Source organism: Delphinapterus leucas, chromosome 5 (assembly GCF_059928025.1).
Source record: "Delphinapterus leucas isolate spDelLeu-1000000601 "Yukka" chromosome 5, BTC_Dleu_Yukka2, whole genome shotgun sequence".
NCBI lineage: Eukaryota > Metazoa > Chordata > Mammalia > Artiodactyla > Monodontidae > Delphinapterus > Delphinapterus leucas.
This window is the reverse complement of record NC_143133.1, coordinates 95,163,275-95,186,674: the sequence shown is the minus strand read 5'-3', so window position 1 is coordinate 95,186,674 and position 23,400 is coordinate 95,163,275. Positions and strand designations below refer to the sequence as shown.

The following is a 23,400-nucleotide window of genomic DNA, read 5'->3' as shown; positions in this document are numbered from 1 at the left end:
TAATGTGCAGTGACAATTGAGAACCATTTTTTTTATAGGAACAGGCTTCCCTGCAGCTGACTCTAGAAATATGCAGTTTGACTCTCTAAGAGTAATGCTCATTACAGGCATCTAAGAGAACTATTTACCATTTCTACCTAATTACCATGCAGCGCAACGATGATTATGCATATCACTGAGTGTGTCAGATTAACTTCCTTATATGTTTTGGTTTTCAACATTTCATTATTAAGCTCTGTTCTTTGATGCTCCCGGAAATTGGATCATCTGCACACATTTAAGAAAGGGAGAGAGAAATGTTTGCTGTAAGCATGAAGTAACAGTAAACATGATTCAATTACAACTGTACTTAATTATGTGGGCAATAGGGTAAGAGAGTTGACAGGACAAAGTCATGCTCATTTTCTGATTATTCATGGAATGACCTCATCTTTTCATGCTGGTTTCTCAAATTATAAACGTGTGCGTTTATTAGCTATTTTTTTCTTGCTGGTTTATTACTCAAGAAATTTGGGGGAAAAGTAAATAGATGTTTATCGTGCTTATTTTCTGTGCCTGTTTAGTGGATGATGGACATTTCCCACCTCCACTCTTGTCTCTGTACCCAGGATTTTTAAACTAGGAGAAAGAACTTGAATGTCCTTTAGTATTAATTTTGTTGAGTCCCTATTTTGTGCCAGGTGCAATTCTGATTTTAGGTAAGAGGATGAAGAAAGTGTTGTCACCCTTGAAGATCTCGGTCTCTTTGGGGAAATTAAAATGTATTGCAGTCTTGTGTGATTGACATTCTAAGAGACGGGTGTACAAAGGACGGAGGGAGCATCCTGTGCTTGGTGGGATCAGGGACAACTCCATAGATGAGCCGATGTTGAGCTGGGTTTTGAGGAGATATGGATGGCTGGGAGACCAAGTGGCCTGACACATTTGGGGACCTGCAAGCAGTTCAGTGGGCCTGGGGTACCCCGAGCACAGGGAGGCTGGCCAGGTGGGGGACCTGGATTGTCAGGAGTTTTACTCACATTGTGAAGGAGTCTCCCTTAATAAATAGTGGCGGTTCACAAGTATAGAGTTTTTAGAGCTATTTTAACTCGAAGATTTTAAAGTTGCTGGTAATTTGCTGACATATAATAGTACAGCTATTCCTTCTGTAATATATTTTATGTGCCAGGCCATGTTCTTAGTGCTCAGTATTGTTAACTAACTTAATTCTCATAGAAATCCTATGACCTGTGGACTGTGTTTATTGTCATTTTATAGCTGAGAAAACTTGAGATTAAGTGACTTGCCCAGAGTTCCACCGTTCGTAAGTGGCAGAATTAGGAATCAGACCCTGGCATTCCAGCTTTAGATCTTGGGCCCTCGACAAATATGCCTTCTAATATACTTCCTATTTGTATATATAATTAAGTTATGATATGCCACACAAGTAAAGTTGCCTCGGCCTTTGTGCTCACAAGAAATTCTTGACAGATAAGAAAGTAGGTGGAGGCCCCTGGTCCCTGCTTGGCACTGAACCTTGTGCAAAGAAGTTTGCAAGACACATGCTTTGTCTGACCTGACAAAAAACAGTGAGAACACAGGCTTCTAGCAAACAGTTCCAGAGAAGGAAGATCGAGGGCCCAGCTTACCAAGAACCATCAGTGGACTTTGACAAATTAAACTTCCTGAAGCAACTGAGAGGACAGGAATTTATTGCTTCAAAGAATATTGATTATGTAAGTAGGGGGTGTAAAAGGATTATGGCACACTGCCACTGATGTACATACATTCGAGATCCAACCCTACTGGAGGAACTTTGAACTAAGCAGAGAGTCTTGGCAGTGCCTCTTTCTTTCTTCGTGGTTTCTAGAACTTTTCATACCCTTCCCCACAAAAAGCATACCATAACCACTACTATTGCCAACTACTACTATCACTGCCATTTATTAGGCATATATTAGCACCTTATCTGAGTTAATGTGCATAGTATCCTTATGATGCAGGTATGATTACTCAGCTCTATTCACAAAGAAGAAATCTGAGGTTCAGAAAGGTTAAGATCACACAGCTAGGAAGTGGCAGAGCTGGGATTTGAACCTAGGATCTTCTGCCTCCAAAGCTATGTACACATTTTATTTATTAAATGAATTTTTTATTGATGTGAACAAATCATAAAGTGAACACGCCCATGTAACCACCAAACAGATCAGGAAATCAGAAGCCCCTTCTGCTCCCTTCCAATCCCTATCCCTTATCTACTTCTAAGGTAGCCACTATTTGCACTAGTATTATCATAGATTACTATGCCCATTTTTGAACTTTATGTTAGTGGAATTATAGAGTATGGACTCTACAGACTCTGGCTCCTTTAGTTTATATAGTGAGAGTCATTTATGATATCGTGTGTAGCGATGGTTCATGAATTATCGTTGCTCTGTAGTGTTTGTTGTGACTATGCTACAACTTATCAGTTCTACTGTTGATGGACATTTGGTTGATTCTGGTGTTTAGCAATTTTGAATAATGCTGCCATGAATATTTTTGCACTTTTGATTTATATATCATTTATGATAGGTATATAACTAGGAATGGAATGGCTGGGTGGTACATTTTATCTAAGTTCACGTTTTTGTTTTATAAATTTATTTGTTTTTTACTTATCTATTTTTGGCTGCATGGGGTCTTCGTTGCTGAGCACGGGCTTTCTCTAGTTGAGGCGAGTGGGGGCTACTCTTTGTTGCGGTGAGCGGGCTTCTCATTGCGGTGGCTTCTCTTGTTGTGGAGCACGGCCTCTATGCACATGGGCCTCAGTAGTTGCGGCACGTGACCTCAGTAGTTGTGGCTCGTGGGCTCTAGAGCACAGGCTCAATAGTTGGGGCACATGGGCTTAGTTGCTCCACGGCATGTGGGATCTTCCCAGACCAGGAATTGAACCCATGTCCCCTGCATTGGCAGGCGGATTCCCAACCACTGTGCCACCAGGGAAGTCCCTAAGTTCACATTTAATATAGATTGCCAAATAGTTTTCCAAAATGGCTGGACAAATATATACCCCCCACCAACAGTGTATGAGTATTGCTACTCTCCATCCTCACCAGCATTTAGCACTGTCAGTCTTTTTCATTTTAGCCATTCTGGTGGGTATGTTTATGTTGTGGTATCTCATTGTGGTTTTGACTTTCTTTTCCTTGATAATTAACAGGGTGAACACTTTTTAATTTATGTGTTTTCCATTGATGTCTGCTTTCCCTCTGTAGCTCTGTAGTACAACCGTTGTCATAAGTCAAGTATCTATATATGTTTAGGTGGGTTTTAGTTCTTTCTATTCAGGTCCAAAGGTCTTTTTTGTGCCTCCTTGTGCCAAGAGTATAGTCTCTCAATTATTTTGATTAATAATAATTTTTTTTTTGGCCATGCCGTGCAGCTTGTGGGATCTTAGTTCCCCAACCAGGGATTGAACCCAGGCTCTCGGCAGTGAAAGCGCAGAGTCCTAACCACTGGACCGCCGGGGAATTCCCAATAATAATCTTGATATCCATTACCTTAAGTCTTCTAGTTTTGTTATTGTTCTTCAATGTTGTGATGGCTATTCTTGGGCCTTCTTATGATTGTAAGAATTTTAGAATTAGCTTGTCAATTTTCATAAAAAATTTTTTAGAATGTCGATTGAGATTTCATTGAACCTGATCAATTTGAATAGAATTGACATCATTAAAAAACTGTCTTCTCATTCATGACTCTGCTATATGCCTCCATTTATTTAGCTATTCTTTCATTTCTCTTAATATTTTGTAATATTGTTTGTAGAGGTTTTACACATTTTTGTTATATATAATCTTATATAGTTGATATTTTTGATCTTTTTAAAATGATGTCATTTAAAAATTAGCATTTTCACTTTGATACTGAGATATAGAAATATGATTGAGTTTGTTTACTGACCTTGAATCCAGTGAGATTATTGAAATCACCTATTAATTTTGATGGTTTTACCCTGTCCATTCTTTTGAGTTTTCAATTTACATAACCATGTCTTTTGGAAAGAATGACAATTTTATTTCTTCTTTTACTGTGTTTATATCTTTGATATATTTTTTCCCTTTTGTTTCTTTTTTTCTCAATTTATTAAGTTTGCTCAGACTTTTTATTCAGGGTGGAATTGAAGTGTCCCATTTCTGATATCTGGAGGAAAGCTTTCAATATTTCACATGTGATATGATACTTTCTGTTTTTGTTTTGTTTTATAGATTTTTTTATCAGATTAAGGAAATTCCCTTCTATTTCTAATTTACTAAGTGTTTTTTTTAAAATTTAAAACTCATATACAGGTGTTTAATTTTATCAAATACTTTTTCCTCATACAATAAGATTTTGCTATGTATTTTTCTCCCTTATTCTTTTCATGTGGTTAATTACATTAATTTTCAATCTGGTCTAGACTTGTTTGTTTTTGACTTTTGTACCTATCTTCATTAGGAATATTAACCTTTAGTTTGTCTTTGTTGTAATATGGGTTTTTGTTATTAGGCTATTCTGACACTCTAAAATAAGTTGGGAAAAATTTCTTTTTTCTATTTTCTGGAAAAGATTATGTAAAATTAATAATTTTTATCCTTGGGCTTCCCTGGTGGCACAGTGGTTGAGAGTCCGCCTGCTGATGCAGGGGACATGGGTTCATGCCCCAGTCCGGGAGGATCCCACATGCCGCAGAGCGGCTGGGCCCGTGAGCCATGGCCGCTGAGCCTGCGTGTCCGGAGCCTGTGCTCTGCAATGGGAGAGGCCACAGCAGTGAGAGGCCCACGTACCTCAAGGAGAAAAGAAAAAATAATAATAATTTTTATCCTTAAATGTCTGGAAAACTTAATGGTAATGTCACCTGGGTCTAGTATTTTCTTTGTGGGATAGTTTTTATTTCTTTATTGCTAATCCAATTTTCTATTTTTTTCTTATATAAGATTTGATATGCATATTTTTCTAGGAAATTTTCATTTAATCTAAATTTTTAAAATAGTTATTCATACTGTCCACTCATTTTTCCTATCTGTAATATCTATAGTGATATCCCTTTTCTCATTTCCAACACTGTTAATTATCCTTTCTCCTCAACCCCCCATTTGCCATGAATTTTTTGGTTCTATTTGACTCTTTAAATAACCTATTTAGGGCTCTCTTGATCTTCTTCATTGCACTTTTTTCTTTCTGTGTTATCTGTTTCTATTTTGTTATTTCCTTTTCCCTTTTTTGAGCTCAATTGCTTTTCTTTTTCTAGCTCTTTGAGATAGACACTTAGTCTTTCATTTTTAATCTGTTTTCTTTTGTGATGTATCTATTTAATACTGTAAGTTTTCCTCTTAGTATTGATTTAACTGCATCCCACAAGTTTTGATAATCACATTTTTATCATTTATTTCAAAATATTATCTGACTTCCCTATGATTTAATCTTCCTTTGATCAATGAGCTGTTCAGAAATATATTACTCAGTTCTCAAACATTTGAGGATTTTCTGATTATTTTTGTTACTGATTTTGTTATTGATTTCTAGCTTAAATTTTTAGCTTCTATTGTTTGCAAAGAATATACTCTGTATTATGCAATCCTGTGAAATTTGTTAGGTTTGATTTACAGTCCCCATAAGGTCAGTTTTCGTGACGGTTCCACGTGTACTTGAAAAGAATGTGTATTCTGAATTGGTTGAATACAACCTTTAAAATAGCTATTAGGTTAAGAGATTAAGTAAAGTTTGATAATCAAGAGTTTAGATCTTCTATCTTCTAGCTAATTTTTGTCTGCTTATTCTATTATTTCTTAGAGAGATATTTTAAATCTCTCAAAGTGATTGTGGATTTGTCTATTTCTTCTTTTAATTTTGTCAGTTGTTTTTTTGTCAAGTTGATGGTATCTAACTAGATGGATACACATTTAGAATATATGTATTTTCCTGAACATATCAATATAAAATATTCCTCTTCATTTCTAGAAATAACGTCTTTCTTTAAAGCCTACTTTCCTGTATCAAGGAAAATTTTCTTTATACAGGCATACCTTGTTTTGTTGTGCTTCACTTTACTGCACTTTTTTTTTTTTTTTGTGGTACGCGGCCCTTTCACTGTTGTGGCCTCTCCCATTGCGGAGCACAGGCTCCGGACACGTAGGCTCAGCGGCCGTGGCTCATGGGCCCAGCCGCTCCGTGGCATGTGGGATCTTCCCGGACTGGGGCACGAACCCGTGTCCCCTGCATCGGCAGGCGGACTCTCAACCGCTGCGCCACCAGGGAAGCCCTACTGCACTTTAAGATATTGCATTTTTTACAAATTGAAGGTTTGTGGCAACCCTATGTCCAGCAGATCTATAGGCACCCCATTTTTCTGACAGCATTTGCTCACTTCATGTCTTTGTGTCATGTTTTTGTAATTCTCACAATATTTTAAACATTTTCCATTTTTACTGTATTTGTTATGGTGATCTGTGATCAGTGATCTTTGATGTTACTACTATGACTTGCTGAAGACTCAGATGATGGTTAGCATTTTTTAGCAAAAAAGTATTTTTTAATTAAGGAGTGTACATTGCTTTTTAGACATAATGCTATTTCACACTTAATAGTCTACAGTATAGTGTAAACATAACTTTTATATGCATCTGAGAAACCAAAAAATTTGTGTGACTCACTTTATTATAATATTTGCTGTATTGTTGGGATCTGGAACTGAACCCAAAATATCTCTGAGGTATGCCTGTAATTGGTGTTTACATAGTATATCTTTTTCTGCCTTTTTACTTTGAACTTTTCTATATCATTATCTTTAAGGCATACCTCCTATAAGCAACATATACTTGGTATTTTCTTTTTTATTTATTTATTTTATCAGTCTGACAATCTGGTCTTTTAATTGGGGTATTTATTACATTTATATTTAATGTAAATACAAAATATTTGGGTTTAACATTAACATCTTACTATTTGTTTCTTATTTGTTTCATTTCTTTGGTTTCTTTTTCTCTATTTTCTTTCCATTTTCTTGAATTAATTAAGTACATACTATTATTCCATTTTCTCTTCTAGTTAAACATTCTATGTCTAATCTTGTAGGGGTTACCCTAAATTGTAACATGCATCCTTAACTTGTTCAATTTCCAATATAGATTAGTGCTTTTAAATTATGTTAACTAACTCCATTTACTGACCATGCAATTTTGGCTGTTTGTTTTCATACATTTTGTTTATCACATATTTCAAACTGTACAAGGTATTATTATTACACTTTTATAAAGACGAGCTTCCTTTAGTCACCCAGATATTTACTTTTCCCATTCTTTCTTTCTTCTAACATCTACTAGTTTCCATCCAGGATCATTTTCCTTCTCTGTTAAGTCTGTTGCCAACGGAATAACATTTTGAAAATGTATTCATTTTGCTCTCATTTTTGAAGGCTGTTTTCACTGGGTAAAGATATTGGAATAGGCACTCTGAAGCACTTTGAAGATATTCCACTGCCTTCTGGTTTCCATTATTTCTGTTGAAGAGTAAGTCAGTCCTGTTGTTGGTTGTTTGAAGGTAATATATCTGTTTTCTCCAGCTGCTTCATAGATTTTTCTTTTTGTATTTCAATAATTTGACTATGATGGGACTAAATAATTTTTAATGTATATATTTTGTTTGGAGTTTATTGTCTATGGCTTGATACATTTTCATTGATTTAAGAAAATTCTTGAATATGTTACCTTCATGTATTGTTTCAGGCCAATTCTTTCCCTTTCTTTGGTGGTCCAGATTACATATATGCTCAACTTCTCTATCATGCCATATGTGTCTCCTGTGTTTTGTTTTGTTTTTGTTTTTATTGTTCTATTTTCTGTCCTAGATTTTCTCCAGTCTTCTATCTGGATATATTCTACCTGCCCGTATTCAGTTTGTAATCATTTTCAGCTGTGTCTTATCAGATTTTAAACCCATCTATTGAGGTCCAAGCTTCAGATATTGTATGTTTCAATTCTAGAATATCTACTTGATTTTTAAAGAGGTTCATGTTCTCTGTTGACATTTTCTATTTTATCCTTGATTTTCTTAAACCTATTATAGTTGTACTAAAGTTTGTGCTTGATACGTACAATTTTTTTAATCTACTGTGGGTCTGTTCCTATTGTTTTTTTTCCTCTTGGTCTTCAGTCATTTGATCTTTTCTCCTGGTATGCCTGGTAGTTTTTGATATCATGCCAGATACTCCTTATGGAAAAATTATAGAGAAAATTTGAGTCCTAGATTTTGTGAACATCCTACAGAAAATATTCACCTTTGCTTCTCACAGGCAGTTAAGCAGGGGCAAATAATTTTAGCCAAAATAGGAATAGTTTCAAAGTTGGTTTGGGACTCTTTTTGCCTGTTTTTTGTTAGTCTTTACTTCTAGTTTACAGCCCTTTAGATGTCCCATCTGAAATTCTGAGTGTTTACCAGGATCCTCTTTCCTGGTGTGTCTTGAACACTGACCTGTGTCTTCCCAATCCTTTGAGACTGCCAAAACTCTGCTTCATGCTGCCTACAAATCAATAAATGCCTTGAAGGAAAAAGCAGAGGTGAATGTCAAATCATGTTCTCTTGTTGATCATCATTCATCAAGCTGTTGCTAAGTTGATAGGCCTCCAATGCCATCAAACAGATTTGTAAATATATATTTTAATCAACTTTTATACTTGTTTTGTGTAAGCAGGGAGAGTTGTGCTTATAATAGCTGACCTATATCATAGTTATAGGAGAAGTTGCAAACTTCATACTCTTAATCACTGCTGTATGCGGCTTTGTAAACAGAAAATTCCAGACAACACCCACTCCTCTAAGTATTTATGATTTAGTTTGGAGAAAACCTCATAGAGAGAACTCTTTTCTTTCTTTATTTTTTTAAATATATTTATTTATTTATTTATTTGGCTGAGTTGGGTCTTCATTGCTGCACACGGGCTTTTCTCTAGTTGTGGCGAGTGTTGTTGTGGTGTGTGGGCTTCTCATTGTCATGGCTTCTCTTGTTGCAGAGAGACTCTAGGCATGCGGGCTTCAGTAGTTGTGGCACGTGGGCTCAGTAGTTGTGGCTCATGGGCTCAGTAGTTGTGGCTCGTGGGCTCTAGAGTGCAGACTCAGTAGTTGTGGTGCATGAGCTTGTTGTTCCACGGCATGTGGGATCTTCCCAGACCATGGCTCAAACCCATGTCCCCTGCACTGGCAGGTGGATTCTTAACCACCATGCCACCAGGGAAGTACCAAGCACTCTTTTCTAATAGAATATTACAATGTGTTTATGGACTAAACTAAATTAAGAGGATCTGGGAAATCTTTGAGGCTATGGGCCATGCTTTACTAATTTTTAAGTCTTAAGTATTTGCTAGATAGATTTGGTGAGTTGGATGGACATGAAAACGAGTACTCTAGGAGTTTAGGGTAGAACAGAAGGATTGTGTGAGCTACAGTATCCAGGTAGGGTTGAGTAGGTCATAAGGGGTTTCTTGGTAGATGTCTAATGTTTGGGTAGGTTGAGGGGAAAAGAAGCTAAATTCAAGGAGAAAACATGTGCCAAGCCTGAAGGTAAAGCTGGCAAGCATAGGAGACAATGCGGAGACCAGTCTATCTGTAACAAAGGATTTGTGTTAAGGAGTAAGTGCTAGATGGATAGAGTGGAGGCATATGGTGGGAAATGGGGAATCCAGATTGTGGGAAGTTGTTTGTCTTCCATGGCAAAAGGGTTTTCATAATACTTCCATGGAATGTTAATAGAAGTTAAGCCAAAAAAAAAGAAATAAATAAAAAAGACACTGAGGTTTGGGAAACATTGGTTTAAACAGATTTGTTTACTGCAAGATTTCTTTGAACCGTTAAACTGTGCATGCGGAATTTCCAAAATTGTTTAAACTCAGCAAACTTTTGATTATAAAGGAACAGTGATTCTTGGAACATATTTTGGGAAATTGGGATATGTGGGCATTGAGGAAACTCTTGCTGGAATGTTACACTCGCATGAAAGACTCGTGAAATCTGGAACTTTTATGATATTGTTCACAGTTCTACCCTTGAGAAGAGTATCTTGCAAAAGTATTTTTTCGGTATATCTTAATTGAATGAATTGTTGGTTTTAGTGGATGAAGGAAGAATGAGATCAGGGTGAAGTCAAGATGAATTTACCAATGTGAATCTGATAGTGTGGTATAGGATGGACTGCAGGGGGAAGAGACTAGAAGCTGAAAAACCAAAAAGGAAGCTGTTAAAATTATCCAGACCTAAGATTTTTTTCTTGGATGTGGTGACCCTTGAAAATAGAAACTAAAATGGATAACAGTGATACTTTGCAAAGAGAATTGACAAGACATAGTGATAGATTAGATGAAGGAGGAAGGAAGTTCTCAAGGAACCCAGAGAGTTCAGATGGCTCTGAGGTTGATGGAGTAGGGAAGAAGGAATTTCTGTACAAGACTTTGCTCTGTTTCCTTCATGAAGCCTAATGATTTGATAGATAGGATCATAAAGTATCTAATTCCATGAACTTTTACCTTGTGTTTGAGAACTTTCTTTTTTTTTTTTTTTAATTTAGCCACGCCACCTGGCTTAGTTCCCCAACCAGAGGTCGAACCCAGACCCCAACAGTGAAAGCGCTGAGTTCTGAGTCCTAACCACTGGACCACCAGGGAATTCCCTTGAACACTTTCTGTGTAGAAAAGATCACAAGTTTTTAAACAGCAAAGCTATGTATGGGAGAGTTTGAATGAAAATTACAGGAAAATACCCATATTTTAAAAGAATCATACTGAATTTGAGTGAAAGCAAATATATTGTGCAAAGATTCTGACTTAGGCAACTTTTCTTCCAGCTCGTAATTCTATGATATCTACATATAAAGTATGCTAATTAGAACGTTAGAAATTTAAGGTGATGCAGATTAGGCAATTATTTTGAGCTACTTCTTTTCCAAAAGAAACTAGAGTGTTCTAGGATTACCAACAAGTGGGCTTCTGATTTGGGGAGTGAATAGGCTGGGAGGTTGGAAATGTAGGTTCTGTCTAGTCTAGACGTACTAAGAGTCAAAACACAGGCAAACCTGAACTATCACCATCACCCGCTATGTCTGATCAAACCTTATGAGTCCCAAGGGAGCTGACTTCTCCACCTCAGAAGGAGCAACAGATGGAATGGAAGCAGCACAGACTTCAGACTCACAGACTTAGATTTAAATCCTAGCGGAGGATAAGTTGCTTCTTAGCTTTTACTCTACTTATCTATAAAGTCGGAATAGTCATCTCACAGGATAGTAGTGAGGATTAAATAAGATATAAAAGGACTAGCACCGTAGGAATTAGGCACGCGTGTATACATCAGTGAATGAATACTGTGTTATAGTCCCTTAGATACACCTTCTACCTACCAACCAGACCTGCTTCCCATCTAAAAACCATATGTCCATTAGTATTGCACCTAGGGACCTTGAAGGATGCCACCTTTGTGATGATGACAATTAGGAGTGATGATAAAATTGGTTTAATAATGATTTTACTAGAAAAAAATATTCAAAACTGTTTTCAAAGGATTTCCAAGTAAAGCATGGTAGTTCTAAGGGTCAGATGTTGGTGGGGCTAGAAAAAAAATTTTTCCTTGCTGGGAAAGTTGTAAATACATAGGTAGTAATATCAAGAATAAAAATGAAGTGACTCTAAACAGCAAATCATGGTTTTCACTAATTGTAACTAACATCTTCTTTCCATTATACCAGTGAGAAGAAGCTCATTACAGATGCCCTTAATAAAAATCAATTTCTGAAGAGACTGGATCCTCAGCAGATCAAAGACATGGTGGAATGCATGTATGGGAGAAACTACCAGCAAGGGAGTTACATTATTAAGCAAGGAGAACCAGGAAACCATATCTTTGTACTGGCAGGTGGGCTTCACAGATTTTTCCAGTCACCATGTAATAAATATTTGCCTATAGTTTAATGATTTTTTGCAAACATTTACAAAAATGCAAAATTGGTTGCTCTATTTGTAGAAAACATAACAGATTGAGCTCATGGAATAGTAACCTTGTTGATCATGTTGCTAATACTCAATATTTACAGAATGCTTTCTCTATGTCCAGCATCCTACTGAGAACTTAATAGAAAGATCTCATTTCAACTCACCGACTCTGTTAGGCAAGTGCTACTATCTTCATGTTACTATGTGGACTGTGTCACAGAGAGGTTAAGTAACTTACCCAAGGCCACACAGCCCATTAGTGGTGGAGGTAGAATGCAAATTTAAACAATCTGATTAGAGAGTCCATACTTTTAATCACAGTGCCACTCACTCAACATATACAAGAAGGTGTTTCAGAGTATTCAAAACACTGCTGCTTGTGTTGACCTTTTTCCCTTGTTGTACCATGGAAAAGAAAATAATTATTTTTGTGACTTTGTAAAATATTTTCGTTATATACCAATGATTTCAAAAGACAATTCAGGTACATTTAACCAACAGATAAGTCAAATGGAATGCCTTAAGGTTAAAGCTGGTGTTTTTAGAACCATTTAAATGGCTTCCTCCATACATGATCCCTTGAACATGCTTCCATGCTGGGTAGATTATAATGGTTAGATAGGAAAAGGATTTATTTCTCAAATGCTTATCAAATACATAAATCTTATACTGGAATTCAACAATTTTTTTTTTAGATATAGAAGCAAGAAATCATCTGAACAAGGCTTACGGTTATTGAATGCCCTGTCAAATTCTGAATTGCCCCCAATTTTTGAGTTTTAGGGAAAAAAGTTAACTGGCTTGCTCAGAGGTAGTGGTAACCTGGGATGTGCTGTGGCCTTTTATTTTGCACTGTAGGTCCTGACGATCTAAGCAATGCTTTATAAACTTTATAATTTTTTTTCTTTCTTTTTTTTTTTTTTTTTGTGGTACACGGGCCTCTCACTGTTGTGGCCTCTCCCGTTGCGGAGCACAGGCTCAGCGGCCATGGCTCACGGGCCTAGCGGCTCCGCGGCATGTGGGATCCTCCCAGACCAGGGCACGAACCCACGTCCCCTGCATCGGCAGGCGGACCCTCAACCACTGTGCCACCAGGGAAGCCCATAAACTTTATAATTTTTTATTGATGGCCAACTATGGTCAAAGCCCAGTGCTGAGTTCTGAGAGAGACACAGGTGAGTAAGACAAATCCTTGTATAGCAAGGAGGGGTAAAAAGAACCACAGAAACTAAGAAACAAATTTAAGCAATGCTTAACTTTGTTTCCTTGAGACCTTAGGTGTGGAGCAGAAGTTGCCTCTCCAAACAAATTAATACACATCTATTGACAGCGTATAAAAGATTGTTTTCTCTATTTTGATTCATTAAACATGGCAGTTGCATAATTATTAGTGTATTATTTGCCACATACGTCTTTGTAGACGGCCTTAAAACTATAGTCATCCTCAAGTAATTATTCTCCCCAAGAAGTGAATTACAGTCTTAATTTAGCCAGCCTTCAAGTTTTAGGGACAGGTGACCCAGAGCAATTTCCCCCTCTTTCAACTTTTCTCTTGGCTCTTTCACTTCTACTTTAGCAACACTAGAACATTCTGGCAAGAGAAGATAGGGCATTAAGTCAACCAATATTTAGGAAACCTGTAAGGAAGGATGAGAAACTCATGTCAGCTCATCTTGTTCTTTGCCAGCAACTCTGATGAAAGGCTTGGGGAGAGAAGGGTTTGAACAGAAGTCAGTATCAATATAGTTATGGAAGTCAGGGCTATAGCACACATGGAAATGAAAATTGGATGCTTTCTTATTTGAATTATGATGTTATCTAAGAATTGAATTGTGTGATATAATTGATGGAGCAAATTAGTTTGTTAATTCAAAATCTCTCCTTTATAAAATAGAGCAAGAATAGCAAATAGTAAAAGCATATTTAGCTTAAACTTTTGGTATTCCATATAATTGTTCAGTGTTGCTCAAGTCCCATGTGCCATAACGAATTAGAAAAAAACTTGAAATGCATAAAGTTCCATGGTACTAACTCAATAGTGAAGCTAAGTAGTTTTGATGGAATAGAATTTAGTTATAATGAGAAATTATTAAATTGCATAGCTAATATATAAGATTCGGAGCCAAAACAGAATTTATTTCTTACTAGAATATAAGTTCTAACAGGATAAATATCTTTTCTGTTTTGTCTACCCTGTCTTTCTTTCACCTGGGCTAGTTCCTGGCACAGCATAGGTATTCATATCAGATGCACTGAATGAGTGGTTGGACGGAGATGACCCAGAGCTACTTAGTGGTGAATTAGGAGAAGGAAAGACCAGTTCTTCAAGGGAAAGAGAAATAACCCCACCATTTTCTTCCTCTAAGAATATAGGTCTTTTTTGCAAAGCTTTTGATTAGCTAAGCTTTTATTTGCATTTGTTTGAAGGGAAAAGAGAAGAGAATTGCCAGGGCAGAAGCATGTTGAGGAAGTTGCCTCTCCCTTCCCCCAAACTCTGCTTAGCCAAAGATTGCTGTCAAGCACTCTTCTTTTTCTTTTTTATGAATTTAATTTTTAGAGCAGTTTTAGGTTTACAGCAAAATTGATAGGGTGGAACAGAGATTTCCCATGTACCCCTGCCTCCCCACATCCACAGCCTCTCCTGTTATCAGCATCACTCACCAGCAAGCTACAGTTTTTTTGTTTTTGTTTTTGTTTTTTGCGGTACGTGGGCCTCTCACTGTTGTGGCCTCTCCCATTGCGAGGCACAGGCTCCGGACGCGCAGGCTCAGCGGCCATGGCTCACGGGCGCAGCCGCTTCGCGGCATGTGGGATCTTCCCGGACCGGGGCACGAACCCGTGTCCCCTGCATCGACAGGCGGACTCTCAACCACTGCGCCACCAGGGGAGCCCTGTGGCTTGTCTTTTAATTCTCTTCTTAATGACTTCATTTATTAATGCATTTCAATGAATGAGGGGTTAGGCAACAAGCAAGGCATGGTGAAGTAACGTACCCAAGGTCACATGGTCAAGGACTCGTCAGAGCCAGGCGGCCTGACTCCAGGGCCAGCATACTTCTCAGTTATGACAAGTTAGTCCTTCCGCCAGTGTGAACACCTGTGCTGTGTTTTCAAGACGTACAGTGATTGTTGTGTTCCTTGTGCAAGAGAAGTAGTTTCATGTGCTACATTTTTCATGGGGTAGAATGAATTTTAAATGAACCACTTGCCATCCACTGCTTCAGGAAAGAGCTTTGTAACAATCACAATAATAATAATATGGGATTTCGTTTGTTTGTTTTTGTTTTTTGTGGGTTTTTTTTGGCTGCACTGCACAGCACGCGGGATGTTAGTTCCCCGACCAGGGATAGAACCTGTGCCCGCCTGCAGTGGAAGCGCAGAATCTTAGTCACTGGACCGCTAGGGAATTCCCAATAGCTAACACTTACATGGCATCTACTATGTGCTAGCCATGATCTGTGATCTTACCTGTAGTAACTTATTTACTTCTCACAACTATATGAAGTAAATATTGTTAATATTATCCCCATTGTTCATGAGGAACCCAGGCAGAGTGGGTAAGTCTTCAGGCTAATCAGCTAATAGAGAGTGGGCTTCAGTCTGCATTCTTAACCACTTTATTATAATGAGAATCATAATATATCTTACCTGTATGCTTTGTATACCTTCTGATTGTTTTTTTTTAACTTATGGAATCCAGGTGGATTTTGATTACTTGTGTTTTCTTACATTCTACTTGATAGAGGGTCGACTAGAGGTGTTCCAAGGGGAGAAATGGCTATCATCCATTCCTATATGGACAACGTTTGGGGAACTAGCCATTTTATACAACTGTACAAGAACTGCCTCTGTGAAAGGTAACAGGAGATGAAATGCTGTATTTTTAAAATTGTTACACAACGTTAAAGATAACCTAAGACACTGTTGCATCCTGAGTCTTTTTGTCTCCCATTGTGCCCCATATGCTCTTATTAATAGAAAGGCTATGCTTATAAAAGGATTTATATTGAAGCCCTTGTCTAAATGATTCAAGCTTAAAAAGATCTTTCCGTCAGATACCTGTATATAAAATATGAGTGTGGATTTAAACAGAATTGATTCCAGTATTTGCTATCGTTGCCACTTCAATTTTGTATTATGTAGACATTTGCCTTTGGCTCATCCAGCATGTTTGCTTTCTATTCTCCATAAGGTTCTGACCATATTACAAACCAGAAAATTTAATTAAACCAATAAATGTGTATAAATATCAAAAAGGATATGAATTAATTAATGAGAGTTTTCATGAGTGACTTTTGGGATTAGTTCAGTTGCTTCTCCTTAGGGTTCTTGTTTTTATCGACTTTACTCATGGTAATATCAGGTTTTCTTCTGAATTACTTAGATGTGGTGTTTCTCAGAGTTTGGGACGAGGTTATGTGTGTCAGCATTGTTGCAGTATTTGATAAAAATGCGGATTCTGAGGCTCCACTCCAAATAATCTCTGACAATGGGTCCCAGGGATCTCTATTTTTAACAAGAATGTCACAATAATTCTAATTCACTCTAAAGTTTAGTAAACCAGAGATTTTGATTTTGATCTCTTCTGTAGGCTCTCATCACTCCTTTAAAAAATATCTTACTACCATAATTTCATACAGATTTTTTAGAGCTGCTACTTCTGTTCTTCTTCCTTTTTAGATTTTATTCTTGATTTTAATGTCTTTCCTATGAAAACGTTGTCCCAAAAGCTGTCTTGCATAATTTCTTTGAAAATGATTTTATATATTTTATGTAAAAGTAACCATAGAGATTCTTAAAATATATTGGCTCCCGTTAGCAACAGTGTCTAAACAACATAAAAAGACATAAAAACAGACTCACACGCAGAGATCTTTAACTCTCAGTTCTCTGCTTGTGAATTCTTCACTCTCTGGATTAGCTACAGGCTGGCTGGCTTTCTTTTGTATCACAGCACAAATCTAAAATACCTCCTGATGATGTAGTGTGTAATTAGGGATTGCAAACTAATTTTAATATCATCCTAGGCAAAACATAATTAGAATGGAAATCTTTTGCTGCTCACTTTCAAATCATCATTTATTTCAAAGCCAAAAATGATTTTATAAAATTACACTCTTTACATCACTACTTCCTTCCATTTGCATGCTTAAATAATGCATTGTCCAAGAAATATCATTTTATGAGAGTACATGAAAAATTTATTGATTAACATGTTGGAATGTTTTCTTAATCTAAGAGCTAAACAATATTTTATTATTTTCTTGATTTTCTAAAGCTATTACCAATGTTAAAACATGGGCACTAGATCGAGAGGTATTCCAGAATATAATGAGAAGGACAGCTCAAGCCAGAGATGAACAGTACAGAAACTTCCTCAGAAGGTAAGAATGTTGGTGGCAGAAAGAGCAGAAGGTGGTGTAGCCATATTGTGGATGTGTTGGTTTTATCAGAGTAATTATTTTACTACAATCTTTCTTATTTAAACATTTTCCATATGATTAAGCCAAAGGAACAAAAGAATTCTCTTGCAGTAAATGACACTATATATATGAAGAATTATGTTTCATTCCCATTAGCCTTGTTCACTGATTTATTTCTCTTGCTAATTTTGCCCTTGTGTTGATGGAGTCATTGCACATAGTATAGAATAATGTGCATAAAATCCTAAAATATTCACTTGGGTTGCTCAGTTGACTTTGAAAGATGTCCTATAATTTGGAAGTAGATAACAAAAGATAATAATGCTTTGCTTAGAATAATATTAAAATAAATGATTTTACTATCCTTACTTGCTTTACCTGAGACATTTTTTCTCATTGGCATAGCCACGCCATCTTCCAAATTACTATTATTTGCAGCAAATTAACTTGCCAAAAATGTTATTATGCTTGCTATCACGACATGGATCCTTGGAACATACACATTTTTCAACTGTTCTGAACCCCCAACAACTTGGACACATCAAATTACAGAGAAACAAGTACCTATGTAACTGAAAAGGTCAGCTACACATTAAAAACATTGTTTTTGGAAAGTATAAGTTCCTTATTTAAACTATTTCTGTGTCTTTTGTGGGAGATTTGACAGTCTCTGAAACTGCTATACATACTGTAATGAAATGTAACCTTTGATAAGTGGTAATAACAATAAAATATCCTGTGGTTTCCAAAAATAAATTCCAAGTTCTTTTTAAGTATAGTGACTTTATCTTGCATAACTAGCCTGCAAAGTCAATGATTTTAGGGCCCTGCTGTGCCTAGCATATAGTGAGGACTCAGTGAATATTGAATGAAGGCATTGTTAATCAGTAGAACATTGCAGGCATTGAGGTTTTTCTTAGGGACGCTTGCTGATTTACTTTCCCGGAAACAATAATGACTCCTGGAAGAGAGCTGCAGTAATGACAAGAAGGTGCCTTACCTATACGACAATCAGTGCCTTAGCCATCATGTTGTGGGGTCTACCTGAGTATGGGTAATCTCAAAATCCAGCAACTGAGCAATGCAGATCAGTATTTAAAGCTAATAAACTGCACTTACGCAAGGGCCAAAAAAGGATACATAAATAAACCGGTGCCCATGGGTTGCATCATGTCTGAGATAAAACCTGAGCCACTAGGTTTTCCCTTGGAGTCTAGTGCGTTCTGCCTTAGTGGAGGGAGCTCAGAGAATTTACTAGTACAGGTTCCTTCCCTCCTTTTCTTCTTTTTGGTATCTCATTCATGCATTCATTCATGCATTATTGCCAGGGGTAAACATTGTGGATTCAGTGGTGAACAAGATAAACCTGATCTCTGCCTTCATAGAGGAGAGACAGACAAAAGATTTTTTCTCATATCAATTTCCTCAACAATCCCCAAAGGTGATAGGCTTACAGGAGAGAATTTTCACTAACGCTACAGCGCCCAGTTTGGACCCGAAGTAGAACTTTCATGACGGGCATGTGTTACTCAATTAAACCAAAGGAACAAAAAGTATTCCCTTTTCTTCTATATGCCACTATATAGAAAAAAGTTCTGGTTAACCCTTTTACCTTTTCATCCATAAGGAGACACATTAGAGAAATACATTTCTCTTTGTTTCATAATATACAGTAAGCTCTTTTCCATTTACATCTTTTTATTATGAAGTATCTGACATGTATCAAATGATACATAGTACATATGTAAGTTTTAATAACATAATAACAAAGTGAGCCCCATCAAGCTACGGGCCCAGCCTAAGTAGAAAGTTAGCAATGTTGTTGGCATTCTCATTTGCTCCCCTATGTCATTTTCTAGCCTTCCTTGGGGTACCTCCTCTCCTTGGAGTAGTCTGTATTCTGAAGTTTGGTAATCGTAACCTTGCTATTCTTTATTATTCTGCCTGTAGCTTGGTTTAACCTTTTTTTTTTTTTTTTTTTTTTTTTTGCGGCACGCGGGCCTCTCACTGCTGTGGCCTCTCCCGTTGCGGAGCACAGGCACCGGACGCGCAGGCTCAGCTGCCATTGCTCACGGGCCCAGCCGCTCCGCGGCACGTGGGATCTTCCCGGACCGGGGCACGAACCCGTGTCCCCTACATCGGCAGGCGGACTCTCAACCACTGCGCCACCAGGGAAACCCCGGTTTAGCCTATTTTTGAACTTTACAAAATTGGTGTTATTTTTGCAAGTCAATTTTTTCACTCAATACATTTTTTAAGGTTCATCTACTTGGTTAGTGCAGTCATTTCTCCTGTTGTAGAGTTCTTTTATCTGACTCGACCACAGTTCATATATCTGCTCTCCCATTGGGCATGTTCCAGTGTTTTGCAATTACAAATGATTCAGATGCAGACATTCTTAGACCCAGCTCCTGGCTACATGCCTCCTGGTCCTTGTGTTCAAGAATGAGTCTAGAGCTCTCTTTTCAAAACTCAGATCCAATCATGTATTTATGGAGGAGCATCATTTTTTCCTTAGGAGTGTCAAATATTAGATGGTAAGAAAGAAGTATCTCTCTTATAGAAATTATATCAACAGTCCTGAGTGAAAATGGGTAAAGTAGAAATTTCTTTAAAAGAACAATTTAATCATACTGATGGGTTAATCATACTGAGTGGAATTTTTTTTTTTTGCGGTACGCGGGCCTCTCACTGCTGTGGCCTCTCCCGTTGCGGAGCACAGGCTCCGGACGCGCAGGCTCGGCGGCCATGGCTCACGGGCCCAGCCGCTCCACGGCATGTGGGATCCTCCCGGACCGGGGCACGAACCCGTGTCCCCTGCATCGGCAGGCGGACTCTCAACCACTGTGCCACCAGGGAAGCCCCTGAGTGGAATTAAAAAATTTTTTTTCAAACAATTTCAGTATTCTGTCATTCTCTGTATATTATTATTATCTGTAATAATGTTCCCATTACATGCCTCTGACTACCATTAATTTTAAAAGACAGTACAATATGACTAATAATCAAGATCATTTCCGTGTTAATTCCTACATTCCCCCCTGGATTCAGTCTTTACTTAATTACAAGGATTTAGATGAAAATCTGATTGTCCTCTGGAAGCAGAGGTCCTCATCCATGCTAATAAAAGAGATATTGAGATGTGGAACACATTTCTGGATGTGATTCACTTCGTAAGCCAACAACAAATGTAATTTTTTTTTTCTCCAAAGAAACAAAATTTGATTTTTTTCCTTTCATGGGGTCTTACTATTTTTATTTATTTACCTGTGATAAATATCTGCTGTTATGTGTGATTATATAATTTCAGCGTATCTGAAATTCAGTTATTTATGTGTGATACATTTGGAGGTTTACTTTGGAAAAATTAAAGTGCATTATATTTTTTAAATGCATGCATGAATCTATGTAGAGGTGTATATTTATAGTTTAATTCATGATGATAATTAAATAAAGGTTTCTTTTTAATTTTGCAGCGTATCCTTGCTGAAGAATTTACCTGAAGATAAGTTAACCAAGATCATAGACTGCTTGGAAGTGGTAAGAAATTTTAAAGTAAAAACTATATTTCATTAAAAGATTATATGATCTAGTCATTATTAGCACTGTAAATGATTAAAAAGGAAAAGATGGTGATCACCAGTCCACAGAGACCAGGAGCCTTTTTCTATTGTGAAAACTCACACTGAATTAAGGGGCTGGGGTGGGGTTCGGGGACTCTTCTGAAATATATGAAAGAAAATTGGATTTGCATGTGTAAAGTGACATTTGATTTACATATTTTAATCTTTTTAGTATATTTTATAAAACTAATCTGCCTCACTCAAGAGGCATTTGATTTTCTGCAATTAACATCACAATCCCTTACAGAGTTTTCGTAGTATGAATGAGTCAGTGAAGCGTAATTAGGTAATGGAGTAGAGAAAGGGTATATTGGGACTTTCGTGAACAGGCTTCTGAATCAAGCTATGAAACATTCCATACTTGAAAACTCTAGGCTATGAAGACTTTAAAGAAAAAAAAAACATAAAAAACCCCCTGTACTTAAGAAGCACTTTACCTATTTTAACATCTAGGGAAAAATGGCGTATTGGAACGTGTTCAAAAATTCATATTAGGCATCACGCCGATAGGTGGTTCTTGTCCAAGACTAGTCAAGTCTTTTTGTGAATAATGCTTTTATGATATGTACCTTGGATTCTAATAATTTTCATTATATGAAAACCTCTTCAGAGATTAATATTCAAAGTAAATAACCTCTGTCTAACTTTTTTTTGGTGTGCGTCGGTCAATTTCATTGAAACCAAATGGCTTTTCGGGAATTTAAAGGAGGTAAGGAATAGTAAAGGAGTCAGATGTAGACTTTAAGATTTTATAAAGCTATTCTCGGTGGGAGACAAAAAATACCCTGCAAGACTGATTGTTGACAGATTCATGCCTCTGTCAATCTCAATATACAATGTAAACTAATACCTGTTGAGAAGGGAGCACCAACCATTTTATCCTTAAGTGTAAGTGACACCAGTAATGTTTCCATTTACAATTCATGGAACCCATCCAGCAGTTTATCAAGGACAGGCCATGATGACACAGTGCCTGGCCTTGTGTCCCCAGAGCATTCAGATATGAAGTCATTTTCAAGAGGACTGCTTGCCCTGCATCTCTTGGGATTTTCTCAGTGTAACATAACCCAATCACAGATGTTACAAATTAATAATTCATCCTAATTTCTGAGTGTTTTTTTTTAAAGCTGGAGAGGCCCTATATTTTTTTGTTAACCGAGGAAATCTGTTTTTAATATAACACTAATAGAGTAGATTCACCAGAGGGGAATTCCATGCTGACAGAAAATGTTAAAATTTAGTATCATTAAAAATAAATGGTAAATTACACATATTTATAGTAGCCACAGGCAATAGCTACAGAATATACAGATGGAGGCTCCAACCTAGTATTAATTAACACACAGTTCGAATTTGAAAGTCTCATCTTTTAAAACACCCTAGAAGGCTTTATTATATATTAGCACTTGCAGACAGCAGCGTGGTTTATAAAGGGCTCTTTATTCATACCTGGCAAACAAATGTGTCTCTGTAATGTGTGAGAATTCACAAATTCGAAAGTGATTAACAAGGGAGTAATGGGATCTATTTAGCGCTAAGAAAAGCACATAATTTACCAGCATAGCTTGGACTAATGACCCATCAACTGGGTCCTGACCACAGCCAATCACTAATGCATTGGAGTTATGACAGAGCACCTGCTGAGTTCCAGGGCCAGCTGTCCCACAAACTGGCTCCATAATCTTTGAGAAAAACAGGCTGAATCTGGCATGCTATTTAGGAGTTGATTTGGGGTGGTTTTAAGTTTTTGTGCAGGGGGCGGGGAGGGAGTATCAGAATTTCCCATCACCAAGCAGTTGTTCTGATGTGTTTGTTAAGACTTTAGTTTGTTGAAGTCCTAGACCACATGGCCTGAATGTGCAGTGTTCCAACAGCATTTCTTGCTTTAGCATAAATCACCCAAAGTATTCAGTTCTGGAGGCAGACATTGCCTTTAAACCTCTTCTCGTGGTCTAATGGGAAAAAGAGGGTGGGAAAAGTAGCAACACATTCACTGGTGTGCTTTAAGAGTTAACTAATGAACACCCTGGAGCACGACACAGATTCCAAATGCAGTGTGACTATTAATGATAATGAAAATGACGATGTGACTTCTGTACCTGGCAGTTGGGTAGTACGGAAGACAAGAGTGGGAAGAGTTTCTGTTCCTACTCTCGGTGAGAGATCCGGGAAGCCTGGGATTTGACTGTGTGGTGGATCGAAAAGTTACGGAACTCTTTGTTACAGAGATTTCGTATTTGACCCAGTGACCCTCTGCACTGCCACTCTGACGTGGCATCTTCCATGAAACTGGAGCTCTAGTGGGAGTGGGACTGGGGTGGGGAATGTGAAATGTCCTTGTCCTTGATCAGATCACCAGTGATGCTGCTTAAAAGGCAGATTTCCA

The 23,400-nt window shown here is 37.4% G+C and overlaps 1 protein-coding gene across 1 annotated transcript in view; it reads left to right on the top strand.

Annotated features, from left to right (window-relative positions):
• Positions 1–23,400, top strand: part of PRKG2 (protein kinase cGMP-dependent 2) — an 85,239-nt gene that overhangs the window by 11,143 nt on the left and 50,696 nt on the right. Inside the window, exons 3-6 of the mRNA XM_022599532.2 lie at positions 11,726–11,892; positions 15,712–15,825; positions 17,247–17,352; positions 20,868–20,931. Coding sequence (XP_022455240.1) covers positions 11,726–11,892; positions 15,712–15,825; positions 17,247–17,352; positions 20,868–20,931 — 451 coding nt within the window. The remainder of the gene's footprint in view (positions 1–11,725; positions 11,893–15,711; positions 15,826–17,246; positions 17,353–20,867; positions 20,932–23,400) is intronic.